We start from the raw sequence: 23,939 nt of genomic DNA, 5'->3' as shown, positions 1-23,939 counted from the left end.
AGAATGACTTCTAATTAGCAGCTGCGCTGCCAGATTTCCTCCCCATCCCCTTTGTTTCTTCAGTGATCCGAAGCCAAAATCTACACACTGAAAATAAATAAAGAAAACTTTAAAGCTCAGGAACTCATTAATTCCAGTGTCACTGATTTCTGTTTTTCTTCTTTCGCAGATGTTCAGGCAGTCGCTTATGAAGAGCCAAAACACTGGTGCTCTATTGTCTACTATGAGCTTAACAATCGTGTTGGCGAAGCGTTTCATGCCTCTTCCACAAGTGTGTTGGTGGATGGCTTCACTGATCCTTCCAACACCAAGAGCAGGTTTTGCCTTGGGCTGCTCTCTAACGTTAATCGGAATTCCACCATTGAGAATACCAGGCGGCATATTGGTAAAGGTACTGTTGGGTTTGCTCCTATTTGAGAGGGAATGGAAGAGGGATGTCTTTTTGCTTTGAGGCTTCATTGAGAGGTTACACACTCCAGTGTATGTACAAAGTTGTCTCTTTATAAACAGAGAACTTTTGAACAAGCTATAGGAACAAGTTTGTACAAGGAAGCTTTCTCCAACATGGTCCTTTCCAGTTATATTGGCCTACTGTTCCCATGTTCCCAGCCAATATAGCCGGCATATTGGATGGGTATAATTGGGCTTAGAGTCCAACATATTGGGGGACACCAATTTGGGGAAGGCCAGTGCAAATCTTCAGACTGGAATATTTTCTTCTGTTGTGTTGTTGTTGTGTATCTTAAAGTTATTTCTGACTTTTGGTGATGCTATCACAGGGTTTCCTTGGCAAGATTTGTTCAGAATGGCTTTGCCGTTACCTTCCTCTAAGCAGTGTGACTTGCTCAAGGTCACCCACTGGGTTTCCAGGGTGAGTTGGGATTCAAACCCTGGTCTCCAGAGTCATCGTCCAACGTTCAAATCACTACTCTATGTTGGCTGTTATTTTCATTATGGAAAAATAACCAAGCTTTTAATCAGTTGGATCCATTACTACAGTAGGCTCTGAGAAGTGGGCTCCCTGGTGCAGTTATAGGAGTACTAATATAGCTTGCAAAAGAGTAGGGGAAGGGGGTTTGGATTCATGGTGGGAAAGAGGGGCTGATCTGCCTGCCTGCTCAATTTAGAACTGGGCAGTGCTAGTATAGAACTATAGAGGAATAGATGAACACATACACACAATTCTGAAACGGCTACTGGTTTTGCGTGAATTGCCCAAACTATATAAATGGATGACAGGCTGCCTCCTTTTTAAAGGACTCAATAAATTGGTAGTGGTCTGGCTTTCAGTATGACTTGGATATTCAGAAACATTTTCCATTTGTTTTTATTTTATTTTTTAATGGAGATACATCTGGATTTCAAGTTGGCCTGGAAGAAAAATTGTTCGTATTAAAATTTCCCAGCTGCTTTTCATAGAAAATTATTTTGAATTTTGGTGGGGTATATTGAAAATGGAGGCAATACTTTACAATGCTTCTCAAGCTGTATTGCAACTTTCCTTTAGCTTAATATATGAACAAGGAAGAGATCTCCCTACCTTAGGATAGGACAGATAATTTAACTACACAGAAGACAAGTTTCTTTTCCTGTTATGTGTAGCACACAGTTAGGAAATATCCACAATTGGTACTTTAATCTAGACTATTCAGGCCATACCTTTCAGTGCATGGCAGAGGCCATAAAGGTCTTCAGAGCAAGGCTTTAATTTCTTTTTCCTAACAGTTCCCTCTCTCTGACTCGTATAAAATAGCATTGTTAATCAGCCTTTGGAAACAAGCCTTGGTAACATGGTGTTAGCAAGGCTTGTTTTAAGGCCCAATAGTAACCCAATTTTATTTTATATACTTAACTTTCTGTCTTTTCTTCGGGGACCTCAAGTTGATACTCATGCTATCCAGAGCTTGGAAAAGTATTGGAGGTCATACTGCCATTTCCAAAATCCTCCTGCTAATTTAGCCATTGGGAGGTGTAGTCCAGAAGAAGAAGAAAAACTTCTCCAAGCTTTGATGGTGTTTCTCATTTTATCACAGCTGACCTATGAGGGAGGGTAGGCTGGTTTAAAGTGGCTGATTCAAGAGATTTTAAATCACAGATTCAGGAGAATCTGAACTCTGGTCTCCCAAGTCCAGTGTTTCAAATACTACACCGTATGATTCTAATTCCACAGCTGGCATTTCTTCAGAGCAAAGTCCATTAGTGCATGCAGTGGTTAAGGAAACCTCTGGTTTCTTTAATTGAGTCAATATCGCTGTTTTAGTCCATAAGGTCTATAGATAAGGAACACATAGGAATTTCCTGTTTTCTTATGAAGTGGTAAGTGGACTTGGGAGACCAGAGGTCTGATAAGGCTTATTATTCTTAAATTTGTTTAAAATATATCAAATGTCACTTGCTTGATTTTTTGGTTCTGCTAAAAACATACATATGTAAATTTCAAAGTTCTGTTGAGCATATAGAACTCCCCCTCCCTCAAAAAAGATTTAAATAGAAACTAAAAATTGAACTATATAAAAAATGAGAAACTAGTGATCTTACCCAGTTATAAATAAATTTGTGATCCCACAAAGTTATATTGAGAGGTTAACAGGTGTGATTTTACTTCCTGGTTGTCTTAAATACCTGTAGGATCCCAAAGAAATACTGTATACTTATATTGCCAGGAGATGCAGTTTTAAACCTTACTTTTTAAACTAAGAAAATCCTTTAAATCCCTGGATGTGTGTAGATTGTCAAAACAGAATTTAGAACATTTGCCAGAATCAAAATATGAAAATAAAATTTTACACCTGTAGTTAGCATACTTCTTTAGTTCAGATACATAGTTTATGATTACACTGTGCGAAGTAGTTATTCATTAGAACATTTGTGCTGATCTGAAGTGCCTCAGTTTCAGCATAAATCTAACCTGTCCTCTCTCTCTTGTAGGAGTTCACCTTTATTATGTTGGTGGTGAAGTCTATGCAGAGTGCCTTAGCGACAGTAGTATATTTGTGCAAAGTCGAAACTGCAATTATCATCATGGCTTCCACCCAACCACAGTTTGCAAAATTCCAAGTGGCTGCAGTCTGAAAATCTTCAATAACCAAGAGTTTGCTCAACTTCTGGCACAGTCAGTGAATCACGGCTTTGAAACGGTGTATGAACTCACTAAGATGTGCACTATCCGTATGAGTTTTGTAAAGGTAAGCTGTGTGTACGTCAGAAAGAGACCTTTGGTAGCTTGTGAAACAGAATGTGTGTATCATTTCTAGATCTCCCATCAAAGTGCAAGTTTCCATTATTCTACAGTTAACTCTTTCATAGAATTACAAACTAAAATAGAGGATTTCTTTCACATATGCACACACACTTCCCCAACTTAATAATGGCCACTATGTGTTGCAATGGTCTCACATGGAGCTTGCATGAAAGAGACAGCCTTTTTATTTGGGCCCACATTATATGAAAATTACATGAAGAATGTCAGGATGATCTGAAGGACTACAGCGGAAGAAGTAGGTGGTTTCTAAGATTGGTTGCTACCTACTCTAAAATAGGTAGTTGCTGTTGAGCCTACTCAAGGACTGGTTACTAAGTGATGGAGTCTATCTTTAATTCCATAAATACAACACTCCATACCGATATATGAATAAAAGTAGGTTTGGAACAGGGGTGAGGACAATGCAAGGTAAGGAATGCTGCTACTTCCATCTAGAGATCACTGTGATTCCCAACTCTGATCTATTGTCTTTAATTATAAAATGGGTTTTCCAAATGTTACCATTATTCAGAAGCTGCAACATAAAAGACCAGTGTAGACCAATGTTGTGCTGTTAAAGCTTTGTTTATGAAAGTTCTGAGAACATGACACTGTCTTCTTTTTTTCAAATCCAGTTCTATATAGAATTCATGTTCATGTTTATCAATAGCCAATGGAGCATGATTTTATTCAAAATATTAACAGGCAGTTTGATTCTTTATTACAACTACTTTGCTAAGATGTAGTTATTGTCACAACAGCAAAAAAGAAGTGTCTTGTGATACCTCCAAAGGCACTTTATTATGGTACAGCATACACTGGAAGCTGCGATGGAAGTGAGGGAGGCGCGCGCCGGAAGGAAACAATAATGCGTGCTCCTGCGGCACCGCCGCCGTGCCTCCACAGGCACGAGCCTCATTCATTTCAATGGTGCTTGAGCATCTGCATTTTTTCCTTTACGTGGGGGGATCTGGAATGGATCCCCGCGTAAGGGAAGGGCAGACTGTACAATTTTTTTGTGGATTGAGTCCATGAAAGCTTATGCCATAATATATTTTGTCTTTAATGTGCCACAAGGCTTTGCTTTTGTGAATCTTTAATGCCAGGGTGGGGAAGACAATGTGTCCTTCAGTCCCCATCATTTTGAGCCTGCATAGCCTGTAGTGAGCAGGTTATAGACACTGCATCCCACCTTTTAAAATCCCACAATTTTCCCATCAATGCTATAGGGCACGGGTGGGCATAGTGTGGTCTCCCAGGACTGTTTTTTGGCTTCCAGGACCCTCCAGGTTCAAAAGGTTTTTGTTTTGTTTTTTGCTACCAAATGTCTTCCAAGGTTTCTTAGAGGGCTAATGGCTCTGGCAGTTACCCACTCGTTGTGTAAGGCAAGCTAACAAATCAAAAGGTCTTGCTGAACAGTATTGGTGTGTAATATTGCTGACCTGAAGCTAAAGTGTGTGTATTTAATTGGATGGTGCTTTTTCTATTAGCTAATCGTCATACTGAAAAATATTTTCCTAGATGTGGCAATTCTTGCTCTAGATGTTGAACATTGAAAGCAGATATTTTCAAACCATGAATGGTTGAATCGAGGTTTCTTTCAAAAAGGAACCAAAGGACTTTTAAAAAGAATGATGACAACCAGATAATAGCAGATTCTAAAATAGCAGCTAGCTAAATAATTAAGAGCAATACAGCAATTGAAACCTATTCCTGAGAAAATGGAGATATGTCAAATATCTCTGAAGCAGATTTTGGGAGTGAGTAGGGTATCTAGTAAAAGGATAATGGAGAAGGGCCTCTCTGGACTGGGCATTCGGAAATCTGAATGTAGTACAGTGAGCTCTTGTTATCTGCTGGGGTTTGGTTCCAGGACCACCCATGGATACAAAAATCAGTGGAAAATGGAAAATCAAAGTTTACCCTTTTGAATTTATGTATATATTTTTATTTTTTTGCCGAACATGACACTATATTCATTCAGCCCTCCATAGCCATGGATTCCTTATCCATCGATTCAACCATTCATGGTTTGAAAATATTTAATATTTTTAAGCCATGGATGGTTGAATCGTGGATAAGGAATCTGTGGATACGGGAGGGCTGACTGTATATAGTGTCATGATTGACTAACTTGTTTAGTGGTAGTTTTGTATCCATTAGAAAACGTTTTCTGTAGTAAATATGTGTGTATCACAGATAGGGATACACTGGATTGTCAGCAGATAGTATTGTTTATGGAACCATGCAGAAACATTGAGACTGCATCACTTGATTGCCGACATATCAGTAGCATATTATCCTTTCAGGATGGAACTTGAATGCCTCCAGCACATTGGGTGCACTACAGCATAAACTCTCCCACCACATTGCATGGTCTGTGAATTGGAAGGCTCCCTACAAAGCTTTTAGTCTAACCACATTCTACAATATTTAGATCAACTTCACATAAAAATTCAGAGAGCACAAAATGAGTGCATTCTTGTAAAAGCAAAACAAAATGTTGCTGTAACTTTCACATTCTTTTCTTTGTAGGGTTGGGGAGCAGAATATCACCGGCAAGATGTCACAAGCACACCATGTTGGATTGAGATTCACTTGCATGGTCCCCTCCAGTGGCTGGATAAAGTTCTCACACAGATGGGCTCACCTCATAATCCAATCTCTTCTGTGTCTTAAAAGGATTCTGTGCAGTTAGACTTCAGACACTATTGAGCCTTGCATGTACTTGAAGGATGTATGAGTCAGACACATGTACAAAACTGGCAACAGCCTTTATTATACTTGACTTCTGTGACCAACTGTTAGATCAGGAAAAAAAGCCGCTACTAAGTTGTTGGTATTAAGATTCTTAGTTTACATAGTAGTTTATATCTTGCAGGGCAGTGTGTAATAGTTAGGGATGACCAAATCAGTTTAATCAGGAGGACATTGTTCTTAAGCAATCTAATCTAGAATACAAAGACCCCCTTCTCTTGAGCATCCATTGTATTTTGTGTCCTGGAAGGAGTGCCAAACATCGATGGGTACTCTCTCTTTCTCTCTTTTTTTAAACCAGTTTTTCAAGATATTTGAAAGCCATTGGTTTTGGTAATAGTTGCTATCCTCAGAAAAAGTAAGGCTTCAGTGTAATTTTCTGAAATTGTGTACTGACCATACTGCTGCAAGAATTTTTAGGTATGCTCTTTGCTAAATGTATGTACAGTGTATTTGGAAATTAGAGATGGACTAGCCTGAAGAAATTAGATAGTTCAGGGGGTGGGTGGGAAGGGGAAGATGACAATGACAGGTAGAATTATACTGCAAACATAGCTTGTTAAACAAGTCCAAGTCTTGCTGTGTGCATTTCATTTTTCTAGTGGCTTCATCTTAATACTAACTGATATTTCTGCCCACCCAGGGCTTCACACAGCAAGGTGGGTCAATAAATGCTTTTGTCATGTACTGCAAGGTCTGTATATTTCAAGACAAATTGTACAGCCTTTTTAAGACTGAGCAGTTTTATGCAGTTCACATAACGGAAGTAGCTGTTTTCATTTTATAAGAGCTTTGTGTTTTGCCAATGTAGCAGATGTTAGCACATATTGGGAGGACTTAAAAACAACCTATTCAAGTGTTTCAGACTTAAGGTTAATTTTTTACCATGTTAAATTGTTTTCTTTCTGCTAATGTTTTTATATTCATTCAAGCTGTAGTACTTTTTCAGTATTTTTTTATTCCAAAACTTAGTGGTTCATCTCTACTGAAGTTCAAATAAACGTATTGCTTACTTTGATTAAAACTATATCTTGTACATTTCTTATCAAGCTGTAAAACACTTATTTAGTTATGATTCAAGTTAATACAGTTGCTGAGAACAGATTATAGGGAGGAGATCTTTAGCTGGAAATTATACACAAATTGTATCAACATGGAAGAGCAAGTGACACCATTATTTATGCCTCCTTATAAAATAACCATAGGTGCTTTATCAGTTCTTAATATTGTCAGACTTAATGGGAAATGTTTTTCAAATACTTTTCAAAATAATTACTTGTGGCCCTATTCCGAAACCATGTTGCTAGTACTCGTATTCATTCTAGGTGCTTGAAAACCACAGAGTATGTATTTGCTTGATATGTGCATTAGTCTTCACTTGAAGTGAAGAAATGTAACCTGCAACAAAGTAACAACACTCAGTTGGTGAATAGAAAGAAATGTGAACGGTTTCATAATTTAACAAGGACCACACTGATACTAAATTGGTATAATAGTATCTTCAGCTGCTGCTAAGCTACTTTTAAAACCAATGTGTTGGCCAAATACATTTTTTTTTGTAAGATCTCTTTAACGGGATTTGTGGAAATCAAATTTTATGACTGGAGAGTACATTTTATCCTACTGGGATAAGTGGGAATCCTGGGAATAGTCACATTTCCAAAGATGGGAAATTTTTATATTCCTTGATCTTGTCTGGGGCAAAACAATTTGTCATTTTGTTCCACAAGAACATTTGATAATGGCATCTGCCCTTGGCATGTAGTAACTGCCTTGGGACATAGAACCTTTACTTCCGCTTGTGTAGCTAGTAATCAGCAGTGGTCATAAAAGGCTTGCAGGGCCAGAAAACAGATTTGGAGATTATTTTAGGAGTCACCTCAGTGCCTCAGAGGGAAGATCACAAGCAGGATGTGAAGGCAACAGCTCTGTTTGTTTCCACCCCCAAGAAAATGCTTAGAGGCATAGTACTTCAAAACACAGAGGTCCATTCTGGCTTCTCTTGGCCAATGAATATTGAGAGACATCTGCTTGTTGCTGAAGTTAATTTCAGCCCTTTCTAAGCTAATGGCCATCACCATAGAATCGTAGAGTTGGAAGAGACCATAAGGGCCATCCAGTCCAACCCCCTGCCATGCAGGAAATCCAAATCAAAGCATCCCCGACAGATGGACATCCAGCCTCTGCTTAAAGACCTCTAAGGAAGGAGACTCCACTACACTCCAAGGGAGTTTGTTCCACTGTTGAACAGCCCTTACTGTCAGGAAGTTCCTCCTAATGTTTAGGTGGAATCTCTTTTCCTGGAGCTTGCATCCATTATTCCATGTTCTAGTCTCTGGAGCAGCAGAAAACAAGCTTGCTCCCTCCTCAATATGACATCCCTTCAAATATTTAAACAGGGCTATCATATCACCTCTTAACCTTCTCTTCTCCAGGCTAAACATCCCCAGCTCCCCAAATCTTTCCTCATAGAACATGGTTTCCAGACCCTTCACCATTTTAGTTGCCCTCCTTTGGACACGCTCCAGTTTCTCAATGTCATTTTTTAATTGTGTGGCCCAGAACTGGACACAATATTCCAGGTGGAGCCTGACCAAGGCAGAATAGAGCAGCAAACTTGCCAGTATGAGCTATGTGAATAGTGTTGTGTCTGGGTTTTTTGTTGTTGTAGTTGTTGTTTGTTGTTTGTTTTTGCTCTGCTTCATGCAGTGATCTCTGATTCAAGTATTTTACAGAAGAATTATTTTCCCCCCTCTCCCTTGATGCTGGTAAGTGTTCAGGTTTTTCTAAACTAGAAAACACCAAATGCTCCTGTCCTTTTTAAAAACTACCACACTTTTTACCATTTTGTTATTGAACTGTCCTACTTCATTAGATATGGCCAGTTCAGACCTCATCAGTGTGTGTATGTGTGTGTATCTCCAACAGGTATCAGTTTAGTGCTTAGTTGCCATTGATCCTTTTTGAGCTCATTGGTCATCTTCCGTTTTCACCATCTTGAACAACCTGGTGTTCTGTTAAATTCATTATTTGTCTGCTCACTTCTTGACTCAAAATTATCTACCAGCTAAATTGAACAGTCCTGGTTCTAGGTCAGATCAACCCACTGCTTTATTTTATTAACTGTCATATTATTCATACCCTCTTGCTTCTTGACTTTTACCCATTATTCATGGAACAGTTTAAGGCATCTGTGTCAGCAGCTGTTCCAAAATTGTGTAACAGTGTTTTCCATTATCTTGTGTCAGAAAAATACAAACCAGTAGAACATTTCACTCTTCTAGACTTTCTACTGCTGACCTGAAAGTTTTCAAAATTTCAAAGGGAGATGTCAACCTGAAAGCTGTTTGTTTGAATCTTTTTGTTTGTATATTATACCCATTTCAGGTGTTAATTGTGCTTAACCTCACTAAGATAGTGCTATCATGAATTTTAGCTATACAGTACGTGTGAATAGTCACTATACTTAATATGCATAAATTTCAGCTTTAATCAAAGTGTCAAAGGACTTTATCATAAGTATCTGTTATCACTACAACTGGGCTAGTTAAATAACAGACGCATACTGTACTGGTTTGCATCAATTTTTATCATATGTTCACTGCATCAGCACTTTAGTGCTCCTTTGGTGATCTGTGGCCATATGATCTGATTTCTGCACCACCTTCTAACCCCTGCATATCCTGTGTGCCGATCAAAGAAGATATTAGAGTCTCTCCTCACAAGGAGGAGACTGTCATTTCTTCTTTGGATGGAGGGGGGGGGGGATAAAATAAAGTTTAAAAGAACAACAACAACGTGATCCGGAATAGGAAGTGGGGATAGAAGGAGAGACTGACACCACACAACTGCCCAAAACTGGAACTGCCTATCACACCTGAGGCCTTTGGGAGCTTATTGACAGATTTTTCCCATCAGTAATAAGGTGCACTCTAACAGGGCAAGGCAGCAACAAGACAGAGATGACGTAAAGTGATAAATATCGCCAAATATGCTGTTACCTAATTTGAATGGTGATTTTAAAGTCGCAGCTATTTCAACCATTTTAACCCTGTTGTTTACAGCAAGAAGGAGGGAAAGTGTGGCCCTCCAGATATTTGACTACAACTCTCATCATCGGCTGTGCCCAAAGGGCTAATGGGAGTTTCAATCCAACACCTAGTGGGCTGCACATTTCCCCATCCCCAATGTTGTTCCCTCTCCATGAGTGTAATATACTGCCAGCTTAGGATAACATTTCATGCATCTGATGAAGAAGACTTCTATTAAAGCTTAAGGGTGCAACAAGGCTTTATTTTATTGGGTGCTGCTCTATGTATACAGTGACATATTTCCTTTTGTCCATTCTGGAAGTTACACAATCTGTTTCTATGGATGAATTGTAGAAATTGAAGTCTACTATAGCTGCCAGAAACAAATTCTCCTGTGGTGAAAATCTGTGGGATGCCTTTTTCTCTCTCTGATGTAGGTGAAATAGCCAAAAATCTTCAGAGAACTTCCTAAATTGGGGAGGAGGGAAGGCGAAACTAGAATTTAGGATGGGAACTCTCTTTTTTATATCCCACATTACAATTGTTAAACAATCCATGATATCAATAAAGGGTGGTGGATCATATTAAATCAGATAGTCATTTCTTCTTGTTCTTGTTGTGTGCCTTCAGGTTGTTTCTGACTTATAGCAACCCTAAGGTGATTTCTGGGGCTGAGAGTATGTGACTTACCCAAGGCCACCCAATGTGTTTTTATGACCAAGCAGGGCATTGTACCCTGATCTCCATGGTCATATGATTACTGGTGACAAAACAGGAGATTTGATCAAAAGCCAACTGCTCAATATTTAGGTTGTCTGATGCCAATAAAATTGAAAAGTATCAAATAAGTCTACCTGATTCTTTTTAAGAAGGCTAATTTTTTAAAAAGTAGACAGCTCATGTGAAATCACTTGAAGCAAAGGCTTTAATTTCTCTCAGCCTCTCTGTGATAAAACATAATCTGAATACCGAATTTATAGCAATAGTAACAAATAGGGTCAGTTGTATGCCATCTTCACAAATGCAGTTGCTTATTCTAGTGATACATGGCACTTCGCTAATGTTTTTGTGAGTCATGAGATGAAGCTTCCCTCACATCGTAGTAAGTACAGCTGGAAAAGAAATTTAGTTCGGTTTAAAATGTTTAAAAAACTCAATTATAACTACAGTGGTCCCTCCACATTTGCTGAGGTTAGGGGTAAAGGACCCCCGTGACTGTGGAAAATCTGCAAATAAAACACTATTTTTACATGAGAGAACACCTCGCTAGGAATCTCCAGGTCCTTCAGAACAACTCTATGGTCAACATCTGTCAGATGTTGATCATAGAATCATGCTAGAGGACCTACAAATGCCTAGAGGAACTTGTAGGTCCTCCAGCACAACTCTATGGTCAACTTCTGGCAGAGTTGCACTGGAGGACCTATTCCTAGAGAGAACATATTAATCAAAACCGCAAAAGTCAAAACCGCAAATGTAAAAGGCCAACTATATTTTTATTGCTTTATTTTTGAGAAGATAATTTCACACCCACCCTGTTGGAAGCAAAAATGTCCCAGCTCACTAAAGATAGTTTCCTATTTAATGCTAATTTGGCTGGAATCCATATTACAGATCACAACGTGCCTGTCCTTCCCAAGACTGCTTGCTATGCAGCTCCTATAATAGGATGTCTCCTTGGCTCAGGAAGTGTTTATATTATTGACAATGTTTGCCAATAGGATGTGTGCTGTAAAGGCACTCCTTATCTCAGTTATACTTTGTAGAGGCCCAGCAAAAATAATAATAATAATGCAGAATACAACCATTTCAGAAGTGTATGTAAACCTGCAGTGTGCCAGGCTCCACGAGCTGTGGCTTAGTATCACATTAGTAAGCAAATCCAACCAACAAGTTATAATGTGTAGTAAAATTGTGTGTACTACATCTGCTAAAAAAAACAACCCAATGCTGAGCCTATACAGAAGGCACAGAGAATGGAAAGGCGATTCTGCCATATTTGGAAAAGCAGGTGGCTGAGAACTGATTTTTTGGGCCCATGGAACAACCTATGTTTAAATGCATCTCTTATGGTTGTTAAAATACAGGTTGTATGAAGTAGAAGCTTGTATCTCTCCCTATTGTGCAGATTTTGCTGAAACGCAATAGCTATGATGTATGCAGGAGGAAGAATAGAAAGTTTTGAAGAGGTCAGTGGAAAAGACTAATTTGTTATTGTGATCAATAAATGATAAGAATAGCAATAAAGTCTGAGTGCTTTAATAACACATGAAAACTACTAGGCCTTTATTCTTTCATTTCTCAATACTCTACACTGCTTTTAGTATGCATCCATTTAAAATGTCAGGAAAATGAAACCTAAAATGTGCATATTGTGCATGACAGGCAACAAGTGAAGATGCTGTGAAAGGGCAACCTTTCTTGGTGAAGTATAAGCTTGTTATATTGCGGTGAGGCTTACAGGAAACCAATTAGACAAAGAAGCCTATCAAGATGGAATATCTGCTTTAGGAAAAGAATTTGATATGCCAGGAAGAGAGAATGGGTCTGCATGTGAGCCAGGAACACCAAAGATAACAAAAGTTGGGGGATGGAGGCATGCAATGATTTTCAGTGACTCTCAGTGATCTTATTTTCAAGAAGTCTCAGAATGGTGGGTGGAATTTGACCTTATAGATTACGCCTTCCAGCAGGTGAAAATGTTAATTGCTTTCAAGCACCATCAAGTGGTCAGAATGAATACTACTTTTACATTAAAAAGGAAAAATAAATTGATGTAGACTTGGATGGAAAATAGATGTCTGGTTCTCCCTCCCCCCAGCTCTCTTCCAAAATTTTCCATGAGTACACTACCTGTAGCCCAGTCCTGCCCATGTTTTATTGGAATTTAGTTTGTAATGCTATGCAAATCTAGAAGTAATATAATTGAGTAATCTAAGTTTCATATATACTGGTGTATAAGTCAAGAATCTAGGCAAAAAAATAAACTCAAAACAACTAGGTCAACTTATCTATAGGTTAGTATATGTTAGTATAAGTACTCTAACTTCACTCTTATCAGAAAAGGAACCATCATGTTCTCTTAATGGAGTGGTGAAAGGTGAGAGTTTAGTGCATCTGGAAAAACTTGCCCCCTCTACTCTCACCACAGAGGTGTCGCTTTTGGCTTTTTTTTTTAATGCTGGTAGATCCATCATTCTTGGATTTAATTACTAGGTATGACAATACTATTGCAAGAGACATGGGCCATGGAAAATTTAATCGTAAATGGTCATATAGCATACTCCATAGAGGCAAGCCCTAGTCGCAAGGGAGGCCACCCAAAGGGTGGTTTAACTGTCTTAGTTTCCACTAATATTAAATCTATACATACAGTGGGTGGTTGTTATCCACTGGGGCTTAGTTCCAGGACCCTCCATGAATAACAAAATCTGTGGATGCTTAAGTCCTATTAAGGACAATGGCATAGCAAAATAGTGACCCTTAAATAAAATGGAAAATCAAGGTTTGCTATCTGGAATTTACGCTTTTGGGGGGAATATTTTCAAGACGTTTCCAAAGCAGAGCAACTAAAATGGTGAAGGGTCTGGAAACCATGCCCTAAGAGGAACGACTTAGGGAGCTGGGGATGTTTAGCCTGGAGAAGGTTAAGAGGTGATATGATAGCCCTGTTTAAATATTTGAAGGGATATCAGACTGTTTTCTGCTGCTCCAAAGACTAGGACCTGGAGCAATGGATGCAAGCTGCAGGAAAAGAGATTCCACCTCAACATTAGGAGGAACTTCCTGACAGTAAGGGCTGTTCCACAGTGGAACACACTCTTTCCTCGGAGTGTAGTGGAGTCTCCTTCCTTGGAGGTCTTTAAGCAGAGGCTGGATGGCCATCTGTTGGGGATGCTTGGATTGAGAGTTCCTGCATGGCAGAATGGGGTTGGACTGGATGGCCCTTGGGGTCTCTTCCAACTCTATTCTATGATTCTACATGGATGCTTGAATCTGTGGATAAAAAATCTGTATATAAGGAGGGCCGACTTTTGTAGTTTTGTGAGACATTTGGCCTTCTCTGTCAGAGAGCACCACAGCAAACTACAAATCCCAGGTACTGCGTAGCATTGAGCCACAATTAAAATGGTGTCAAACTGGATTATTGCTGCAGTGTGGACACAACCTTGGTCTACTTTCTCAGATGCATGGACTTTTTCTACTAAAAGGAAGCTGACCAAGCCTAGAAAAAGCTCATGCTACAACTTCTTTCAGGAAGGTCCAAAACACACTGCAGAAATAATCCAGTTTCAGACTGCTTTAACTGCCCTGGCTGAGTGCTAGGGAATCCTGGGAAGTGTAGTTTAGTGAGACAATTAGCCCTTTTCTGTCAGTGCTACAGCAAACTACAGTTCCCAGGATTCCCTAGCACTGAGCCAGGGCAGTTAAAGCGGTCTCCAACGGGATCCTTTCTGCAGTGTCCAATCCTCAAAGCACTAGGCCACAGTGGCTCATAAGGCCACATCCGGGTATTTCAATTTGGGAGAACCACCATATCTATATTTTTCTTAGATCTGTGGGCATTAACAGAACTGCGCATGCGCAGAATCCGTTCAGCTCCCGCGCAGGCGCAAGGGCACCGCCAGGGAGCAGAGCGGGTTGAAGTTGAGTCGCTGTGGAGCCTAGGTGCGCGTGTATCCCGGATGCAGGAGGTTCGGAAAGGTTGGGTCATTTCCTCATTGCTGTGCGTGCGTCTCCAGGGGAGGGGGCGGGGCCAATGACATAGAGGGCAGGGGGCGGGGCCTCTTAGGTGAGGGCTGCTCCAGGGTTAAGGAAGGAAGGAAGGAAAGGCGGAAGCTCCTTTTTGTCTCTCGGAGGTAAACAATCCCTGGCAAGGGTCACGTGAGCAGCCTCCAGAGAGGGATCAGCTCGCCCTCAAAGTAAACCCTCCAGTCCTCAAGCAGATTGGGGCAGCGTTTGCAGGGGTCACTGGGGAGTTGCAAGGTGTGTCTGACTATATGTGTGTGAGGTTGACTGTGTGTGTAGGTATGGTTATATGTCTCTCTGTGTGTATATATATGTGTGTGTATATATGGGTGTGAGTGTATATGTGTGTATACACACACACACACATATAACCTTGAGTATCCCTCATGCAGATTTCCAAAATCCAAAATAGAGAAAACATTTTTATTTAGGCAGGCTTTTCATTGCTAATTATTTCATGGTGTGAAGTACTGGGCTGTGTCTGTATTTGCTGACTTCCCATTCAAGGTTTTGAATTTTCACAGATGAGAAGCCAGGAGGGACAAAATCCACGGCGCCCACAGCCATTAAAAACAATGGGGCTCCAATGTTTGGGCTTTTTCCTATTCACAGGGGGTCCGGAAGGGACGACTGTACACACACACACACACACACACACACACACACGTACGTGCGTATATACAGGTTGAGTATCCCTTAGGCTGATGCAGCATAGTGTTTTGAGTGTTGGACTGCGACTCTGGAGACAAGGGTTCAATTCTCAGCTGAGCCATGAAACCACTGGCAGAACTTGGGCAAGTCACACTCTCTCAGCCTCTGGGGAAAGCAGTGGCAAACCTCTGGACAAATCCTGCCAGGAAAACCCCATGATAGGTTTGCCTTAGGATCTCCGTAAGTCAGAAATGACTTGAAGGCACACAACAGCAACCCCTTATGCAGAAATAAATGTTTTTATTTAGGCAGCCTTTTGAATGTTAATTATGGAGTTGCAGCATGTAAAGTAGTGTGCTCTGTGTGTGTGTGTATATATATATATATGCACATTCACACACATACATATATACCATATATACTCAACTATAAGTCAACCTCATATATAAGTCGAAGGCAAGTTTTGGGGCCAAAATTATAGATTTTGCTACAACCTGTGACTAAGTCAAGGGTAAAACCTAGAGGCATATAGCAAAGGATCTAAAGGATGAAGCAAAGCAAAACAACATGAAATAACTTACAACATTCCACAGACATAACTCTTTGTTCTTACTCTTAAAGCTGGATGGATGAGAGAGTAGAGGGCAGTCAGTGCTTCCAGGACAGACTGTACTCTTGCTTTTCACCAAGCGATGGATCCTACTTTTAAATAAGAGTTAAGATATATTGCCCCATGGATAAGTCGAGTCAGGTTTTTTGGGTCAGTTTTTTGACCTAAATTTCTAGATTTATACATACAGGTTGTATATCCCTTATGCAGATTTCCAAAATCCAAAATACTCCAAGATCCAAAATTGCCCACATTGGTAATATGAAGCAGCCTCCATTGAACTGTTGAGCTGTTTTGAACTTTAATTTAGCACCCTCATTGTTATGTATAATATGACCTTGTTATGTTCCTGTTTGTTAGATAAATGCTGGGATTTCTGTATTAACATTCTTTCTGGAATATTTAAGCATATTTTAGAATCTCTTTATACTCCATTCCTAAATATGGTTACTAAGCATATTTTCCAGGGGACAGATAAGAAGCACTACTACCCCCTTAACTGTTTAACTGGAATCTGAGCACAAAGAATAGTTGAAAGATGGAATTAATATAGCTATCTATTAAAAGACCACAACATGCGAATATACCACATGGTATATCTCACTCTTCGTTTGTTGTACATTTTCAAATGCCATGATGTGATATGGGGAGCACCCATTTGGTTCCCATCTTTCAGACTGTAGTAGACCATTCCTTCTGAAAACATAAAAGAGCCTTGCTGGGTTGGATCAAAAGCCTGTTTAGCTGAGCATCCTGCTTCCTGCTTTGACTAACCAGATGTTTCAGGGAATATTGGAGTTGTTCAAACAGACAGTATGTTAAGTTCATATCAACAGCAGCAATAACCTATGATTCCTTTATCAGGGATGTTGAGCCTCTTCGATATGGGAAGTAGTTTGTGAGTATGTGGACCTGAAGTTCAGGGGTTGTGGATACATAGGAAGAAGTTGTAAGATTGCCATTATATAATAGAAAATCTACACAGCTAAGATTCTTCTGACATTTCTGTTCTATAACAGCCTAAATTACTGTGTGCCTTCAAACCATTTCTGATATACCCTAAGGAGGCCCTATCATGAAGCTTCCTTGGTAAGATTTGCTTACAGGGAATTTGAGGTGGGATTCTGTGGGTCAGGGTTTGACTCCCTATTCAGCCATAGAGACCCACTGGGTAACCCTTGGGCAAGTTATATTCTCTCAGCCACAGAGGAAGGCAACAGCCTAAATACATATGCTAAATTTCAGAGAAAAGCAGTGGCAAGCCACCTCTGGGTACTCCTTGTCTAAGAAAATGCCATGTACTGTAATTCATAGGGTCTCCATAAATTGACATGGGGGGGTTAATTTACATTTCCCCCCTCTTCTCTGTTCAGAATGCATTTCACAAAATTGGCTTTCCTTGGAAAAAAAATTGGCTTTCTGTTGCACATTTATGCATGGAACATAAAACATATTGGGGTATTCACAAATTATTACATGATGACAAATTATATATGTTGAAGTGGAACCACCAGCTCTGGCTCTCTCTTGCTGTTTCTGTTGCCTTCTACATACAGAGGCTGGCATTCAAGAAGAGCAAGTCATGTAATTTTGTACACTGATAAATCAGGGTTGAAATCACTATCCTTTAAAAAGTCTCTCTCTGTTGTAGAGAATTACAAAAAAAATGGTGATGGATGGTGGGCAGGGATATCCCAGCTCTGCTGTTGTGGTGTGTCTGCTCATTTGGAGAATGCCTGAATCAGCTTATGTAGTTTTGGCCTTAGAGTAGCCAAACATGTATTTAGGAAATGTATTGCTAAAATAGTGTTGAAATAAGAGGATTTTTTTCTCTTTTATTAGGCTGACTGAATACAGAATTTCCTAACGCAAGACAACATGAATGGGCCATCGCTGCTGCTTCGATTTCCTCTCACCCATTTTCTTAAGAATAATAGGAGACCACTGAAGAGTTTCTGCTGGATGTTCAGTACCGCATCTGTTTTTCCATATGGCCAACAGGCTAACTTGCTTCAGTTTTGTAGTTCAAGGAGGACCATCTCTTTGAAAGGTCTGAAGGCTGGCCTGTGTCATGCAGCAGTGTTAGAACAGCAGGCCTGGGAGCTCTCTGACAAAGAACAAAGACTTCTAGACAGACTGTACAATGGGCTAATCCAAGGACACAGGGCCTCTTTGGCAGAAGCCATTACTCTTATAGAATCCACACACAGCAGGAAGAAAGCAGTGGCACAGGTGCTCCTTCAGAAGGTACTATCCTACCACAGAGAACAAGAACAGTTAAATAAAGGAAAACCACTAGCCTTTAGAGTGGGTCAGTTCACTTTTGTTTGTGCAGTTATTGTTTTTCTGATTTAAAGTGTTTCCACTTGCTAGTTTTTAAGGAAATATGGTTTATTTAACATTAAAAAGGAATTGGCTATGATAGCTTGTCTCATATAACAGACATACTTCTGCATTGCTGTCTTGTAAAACCTGTCCTGCATGGGCTGTGTGTAGTTAACAAACGATATTCCCCAAAGGACTATTATTTTCAAGTGTTATCAAACAGCTTCTTATGAACTGCCTCATTTTTATGAGACTGGGTCCACAAGAATACTCTAGGAGCAGCCTATTATGGCCCCAGAGCTGCCTTTGTGTCCCTCTGTTACTTGGGGCCCTCTGTTGTGATGCCAGACAACTGTTCACATATGTGTCTCACTGGACTGCCATTGCCACCACAGTGTGTTGCTCACTCTGAGGTCAGAACAAGATCTGGAACAAAGGGTATTTTTTTTAAAAAAAAGTTACAAAAAACAGTATATGTTGGGTTTGGTGCTGAACCAGTCCAGTTGTCTGGACTGGTAGCACCAGACCCAAGGATTGGGCCCTGCTCCATCTGGACATGTTACCATGAGAACAAGGGAAGGATGTTTTATTTGGCCCATGCAGACAAGGACTGAATGTTCTGCTAGCAATACAGAGTTCTTTGGATCCCTTAATTTCAGTAATTGTAATTTAATTTCTACAAAACATATCTATATATAACCATCACTTTCTTGTAGGGTAGGAAAATTGTTGAAGTAATCAAACTTGGGCTGCTTTAATCAGTAATTCTTCAAGACTATAAAGAGAGTATGCCAAGTGGAGTATATATTTTTATTTGGTATCATAAACATTAAAAAATACATAACTTTTTGACATTTAGAAGGCATGAGTAATCCCTAAATGCACTGCATGCAACATTGGCAGTAAATGCATTGACTAGTCTTAAATCAACACAATATTGAGGTTGATGATTTTGTATGTTATGCAAGACAGTCTTGTGCTGAACTGGATGTGACCCCATGTTGTGTTAGAATCAATTTTATGCTCCTACCTAGGGTTGTCTGGCCCTCCTGGTGCTGGGAAATCAACATTTATTGAATGCTTTGGGAAAATGCTCACTGAAAGAGGGCACAAAGTGTCTGTTTTGGCAGTGGATCCATCCTCTAGCACTAGTGGTGGTGAGTGTTACTCATTTCTCATGCTCCTTGTTAACTTGGGAAGCAAGCTTTTTAATCGTGAAAAAACCAGAAAAAAGGAACAAAAGAACATAGTCCTTAGGAAATATGGAAACCGCTGGGGGAAGGAGAATGGCTCAAAACTGAGCAAATGGACCTATAGTGACTGGAAGAAACATCTTACATGGGTAATGCTGCATCAAGGTTGTAGGCTATAATTTTTAAAAGAATAAGCCTAACTTGGGTTTTGAGCAAAAGTCTATTATATTTGAATATTTGAGCTGTTGTGTAATTTTTTTTTCAATACTTAAGGCTCACTCTTGGGTGATAAGACACGGATGACTGAGTTGTCAAGAGATATGAATGCTTACATCAGGCCATCTCCAACCAGAGGAACGCTAGGTGGGGTGACGCGGACCACAAATGAAGCTATTCTGTTGTGTGAAGCAGGAGGCTATGACATTGTTCTTGTAGAAACAGTAGGTCAGTAAATCTCTTTCTTGTGTTCTTTGCAGTCTGGCTTCTGCAGTTATGTCATTTGTAGGTCTGTTTTGCCATCTAACTCATAAAATCTAGAACAGAATGAGGAAGGGGGAAGAGACCACTTGTTACATGAAGCTGAATCAGTTCTATCTTATAGTAGATTCTGCTGGGAGATAAACATGTGAGACTAATGCTATATCAGCACAAGGCAATGAAATGAAGACTGCGTGCACATCCGTATAAAGCAGGGAGGGTGTATTTCTGATTGTTTTTTGACCTGCAGTTTGCCTCTTGGCTTTTTGATTCTCAGGTGTCGGGCAGTCAGAGTTTGCTGTCGCTGATATGGTTGATATGTTTATATTGCTGCTGCCACCAGCAGGAGGTGACGAGTTGCAGGTACTCATGCTGTTTTTTGCCATAAATCTTAAGTTTTGTATAGCTGTAATCATAGCAGGTTTTCAAAGTATTTTCTCTCACCCAACTCTACCAGAACTAAGCAACACAATGCAGTGGTCAATTTTGGCCACTTTACTAGTGTGAATAGGACATGTTGTAGTGTTAGTCGTCTTGCATCCCTCAAAACCCACCAGAATGAAACTTGAGTAGCCAACAAATCATTATTTGAGTTAATGTTTTTGTACGTATTTTTAGCATGCATAGTATTTGAAATAACTGTTTGGTTGCTTCTTAGACCAGTGCCTTTTAATGTCTAGTGTTACAGGTTGCATATTCGGAATTCCAAAATACTCCAGAATTGTCCACATGGGTGGCTGAGATAGTGACACCTTTGCTTTCTGATGGTTCAGTGCCCACAAACTTTGTTTCATTCACAAAATTATTAAAAATGTTATGTATAAAACTACTTTCAGGCTATGTGTATAAGGAGTATACAAAACATTAATGAATTTCATATTTCAGCTTGGGTCCCATCTCCATATGCAAATATGTATATTGTATATGCAAATGTTCCACAATGTGGAATAATCCAAAACACCTCTGGTCCCAGGCATTTTGGATAAAGGAGATTCAACTTGTACTTCTTTTATTAATCCCTGGTTTTGTTTGTAGCTTATTGTACACAACTTTTGTAGTACAGGCATCCAGTTATATACCGTATATATATTTTTATTTGTACACTATATCAAGCTCTCATTAAGCTGAGGAACGGTCAAAATCGAGGTCAAAATCATGTGGCCCTCCAGATGTCATTGGGCTGCAGCTGTGAGCAGTGCTAGCTAATCTAGCTAGTAGTGAAAAATGTTGGGCATTCCAGCCCAGCAGCATCTGAAGAGCTGCACTGTTCTTGCTTTTGCTCTAAAGAGATAAATTAATCCTGTGAATGCAAGTGTTTCCTAGGCTACATCTATACTACAGAATTAATGCTCTTTCACATCGCTTTAACTACCATGGCTCAGTGGCATCAGAGCTCTCTGACAGAGAAGGCTAGATATCTCACAAAACTACCAATCCCAGAATTCGATAGTGTCAAACTGCATTATACTTGCAGTGTAGATGCAGCCCTAGTCTAATTTTTATAAGAGTGCAGCTGAAGTTTATAATGGGTTATTTCCTCTGTTTGAGCCTTTAAACAGGTCCAGTTCTGCTGTTATTTTTAAAGAGATAACTAATTCAGCCTTCTCCACCTGATGCCATCCAGATCATTGTTGCATGAAAAGCATAAAGTTCAGAAGGGCTGTAGTAGTTCATTATTTGAAATCCTTAGCTAGCGTGCATTAATGGTTTTATGATCAAGAAATTAACCCTTCCTATACACCCCTGAAGCCATAAAGGTTACCTATTAGATATATAAGCTTAAGGGTTTTTTTTTGAGAACTGAGAAATCCTTGTAAAACTTAGGCTCCCAATCTATTACGCTATACTTCTTCAAATATGATAGAATTTTATGAGAAAGGACAATCAAAAACTTGATTGCTTTACTTCAGAAAAGCTGTAAGAAGGCTAGAAGATGGAAATCAGTTATAATCAGTGTTTCTGAGCTCTGCGTTTCCATTCCGTTTTTCTTTTTAGGGTATCAAACGAGGTATAATTGAAATGGCAGATCTTGTTGCAGTAACCAAAGCTGATGGAGATCTCATAGTGCCAGCACGGAGAATTCAAGCAGAATATGTCAGTGCTCTGAAATTACTCCGTAAGCGTTCAAAGGTTTGGAGACCAAAGGTTGGTATGTCTAAAATAACCTTTTCCTTTTTCAGTTAGGAAAATATACAAGACTTAAGTGAAAAAGTGTTAATACCATCAAACTCACGATTACTGCCCAGATAGGCTTTAACTTCCTGGTTTTCAAAGCATCTTAAAAAATTTCCCCATTTTCACAGAATATTGGTATAAATCACAAACATAATTCCATATTGTGTGCTCTGTGTATGGGACATGATTTTCATCTCCTTCAGTATTTGAAAGTAGGTATGATTCAGAAGCTTTATACATAGATTTCAATTTTGCTGCTGGTTGCTGAATTTTTAGATAACTAATAAATTTATGCCCATGGTGGTTTTGTAATGAAAATAAAGTGTTATTACTACTTCTAATATGTATGGTTATTTTATCATTATTTTACTGTTTCATACATCAGAAACATGAGTGTTCAGTTACAGATTTATATAGTATAAGATTTATAACAATGTTACAATATTCAATAATGGTATTATAGTGTAGTTAAGGTCCCACAAATTTTGTTATCCACGGAGTGGGTGTGTGTGAATGGATACTAAGGGATGACTGTATACACACTAAATAAAGTATTTTTATTCATTTTCCACATCGAGTATGGGGAGCACAACATTTGCATGTAGATGTAAATGAGAGTCCCAATGGTAAAATGTTTGAGTACCATTGACATTTTAAAGGTCAAAGCCAACAACATAATTTGAATCTAAAAACAAACCAGTAGCCATTGTGCCTCAGAATAGAGAATAGGTGTTCAAGTGTTCATTACTGTTTGTGAACATATGAAGAGATAGGCAGCCATCTTTTGGATCAACCAAAATTTCCAGATCATCTTAGATCATCTTAAAGGGCAGATTGGGTTGTTGTGTATTATAGAAAGATGAATGAACATTTGACTTATCCGTATTACATTGCATCCTAAGGCCCCTGCAAAGATAAGATGACATGGTCTTTTTGCATAGATGTACAGATTGGTTTATATTGTCTTTTAATATGTTTAAAGGCTAAGCTGTAGTTTGAAGATGGCTTTGGTTTTGTTGGGGGTGTTTTATTCAGAACTTTTAGGTGAGCCCTAGCAGCCTTATGATTTTGTATTTTTTTTAAAATCTTCTCAATCAAATAGGTCATGCGGATCTCTGCCAAGACTGGAGAAGGCATCTCTGACATATGGGATAAGATGACAGAATTCCGAGAACTCATGCTCACAAGTGGTGAGTTGCTCACCAAACGAAGGAGGCAGCAAAAAGTGTGGATGTGGAATGTAATCCAAGAAAGCATGCTATACCATTTCCGGAGTCACTCAGCAGTGAGAGATCAGATTCCCCTTCTGGAAGAAAAGGTTGTCAGTGGGATTCTTTCTCCTGGACTGGCTGCAGACCTATTGCTCAAAGCCTTTAAAGAAAAATCCTAACCCTTAGCTGTACGTATATGTTATATGATTATGTAAAGTGTATGAACATTAAAAAACAATTTTCCAAGGCATGATTTTTTTTTGTTTTCAGTGACTATGTATACTTTAATAGAACAGTGTTCTTTAAATTTAAAATCACTGTTTTTACATTCTGATTATACATATGTCATTTGGATAGCACACTAGTGTTTTACACAGCAGTATAATAGCAGATGCACAATGTGGTCAACACTACACTTCTAAGATTATTTTAGTTTAAAGATTGTGTTTAAATCTGTCTACACATCAGCAATTTATTATTCAACCAAGTTTCTAACTATTAGCAATTTAATCCTTGTTA

General features: G+C 39.3%; 2 protein-coding genes across 13 annotated transcripts in view; both read left to right on the top strand.

The window, feature by feature from the left end:
- The window catches only part of SMAD1 (SMAD family member 1), a 58,674-nt gene extending 51,652 nt beyond the window's left edge, over positions 1-7,022 (top strand). For all 4 annotated transcript variants that reach the window (XM_042468953.1, XM_042468949.1, XM_042468950.1 and 1 more), the window contains 3 exons: positions 170-391; positions 2,929-3,185; positions 5,777-7,022. In XM_042468953.1, the coding sequence (XP_042324887.1) occupies positions 170-391; positions 2,929-3,185; positions 5,777-5,920 (623 nt within the window). In that variant the 3' untranslated portion in view covers positions 5,921-7,022. The remainder of the gene's footprint in view (positions 1-169; positions 392-2,928; positions 3,186-5,776) is intronic.
- Positions 7,023-14,633: 7,611 nt separating this feature from the next.
- On the top strand, positions 14,634-23,666 carry MMAA (metabolism of cobalamin associated A). 9 transcript variants are annotated; one of them, XM_042470769.1, is made up of 7 exons: positions 14,634-14,733; positions 17,882-18,350; positions 19,399-19,521; positions 19,831-20,001; positions 20,312-20,397; positions 22,030-22,179; positions 23,312-23,666. In XM_042470769.1, the coding sequence occupies exons 2-7, from the start codon at positions 17,918-17,920 to the stop codon at positions 23,597-23,599; spliced, it is 1,251 nt and encodes a 416-aa protein (XP_042326703.1). In that variant the 5' UTR covers positions 14,634-14,733; positions 17,882-17,917; the 3' UTR covers positions 23,600-23,666. The 9 variants fall into 9 exon arrangements, with proteins under 9 accessions (XP_042326703.1, XP_042326708.1, XP_042326705.1 ...); XM_042470774.1 differs by having other exon boundaries at positions 14,677-14,723; XM_042470771.1 differs by lacking the exon at positions 14,634-14,733 and adding an exon at positions 14,807-14,888.
- The last annotated feature ends 273 nt before the right edge of the window (positions 23,667-23,939 follow it).

This window comes from Sceloporus undulatus, chromosome 5, assembly GCF_019175285.1.
Source record: "Sceloporus undulatus isolate JIND9_A2432 ecotype Alabama chromosome 5, SceUnd_v1.1, whole genome shotgun sequence".
Taxonomy (NCBI): domain Eukaryota; kingdom Metazoa; phylum Chordata; class Lepidosauria; order Squamata; family Phrynosomatidae; genus Sceloporus; species Sceloporus undulatus.
This window is presented reverse-complemented; position numbering and strand designations above follow the sequence as displayed.

Coding starts and splice junctions, on each gene's coding strand:
- MMAA (XM_042470769.1), top strand. CDS start 17,918: ATGAATGGGCCATCGCTGCTGCTTCGATTTCCTCTCACCCATTTTCTT. Junction 19,522..19,830: donor ATCCTCTAGCACTAGTGGTG/GTGAGTGTTACT, acceptor TCAATACTTAAG/GCTCACTCTTGGGTGATAAG. Junction 22,180..23,311: donor CAAAGGTTTGGAGACCAAAG/GTTGGTATGTCT, acceptor TCAATCAAATAG/GTCATGCGGATCTCTGCCAA.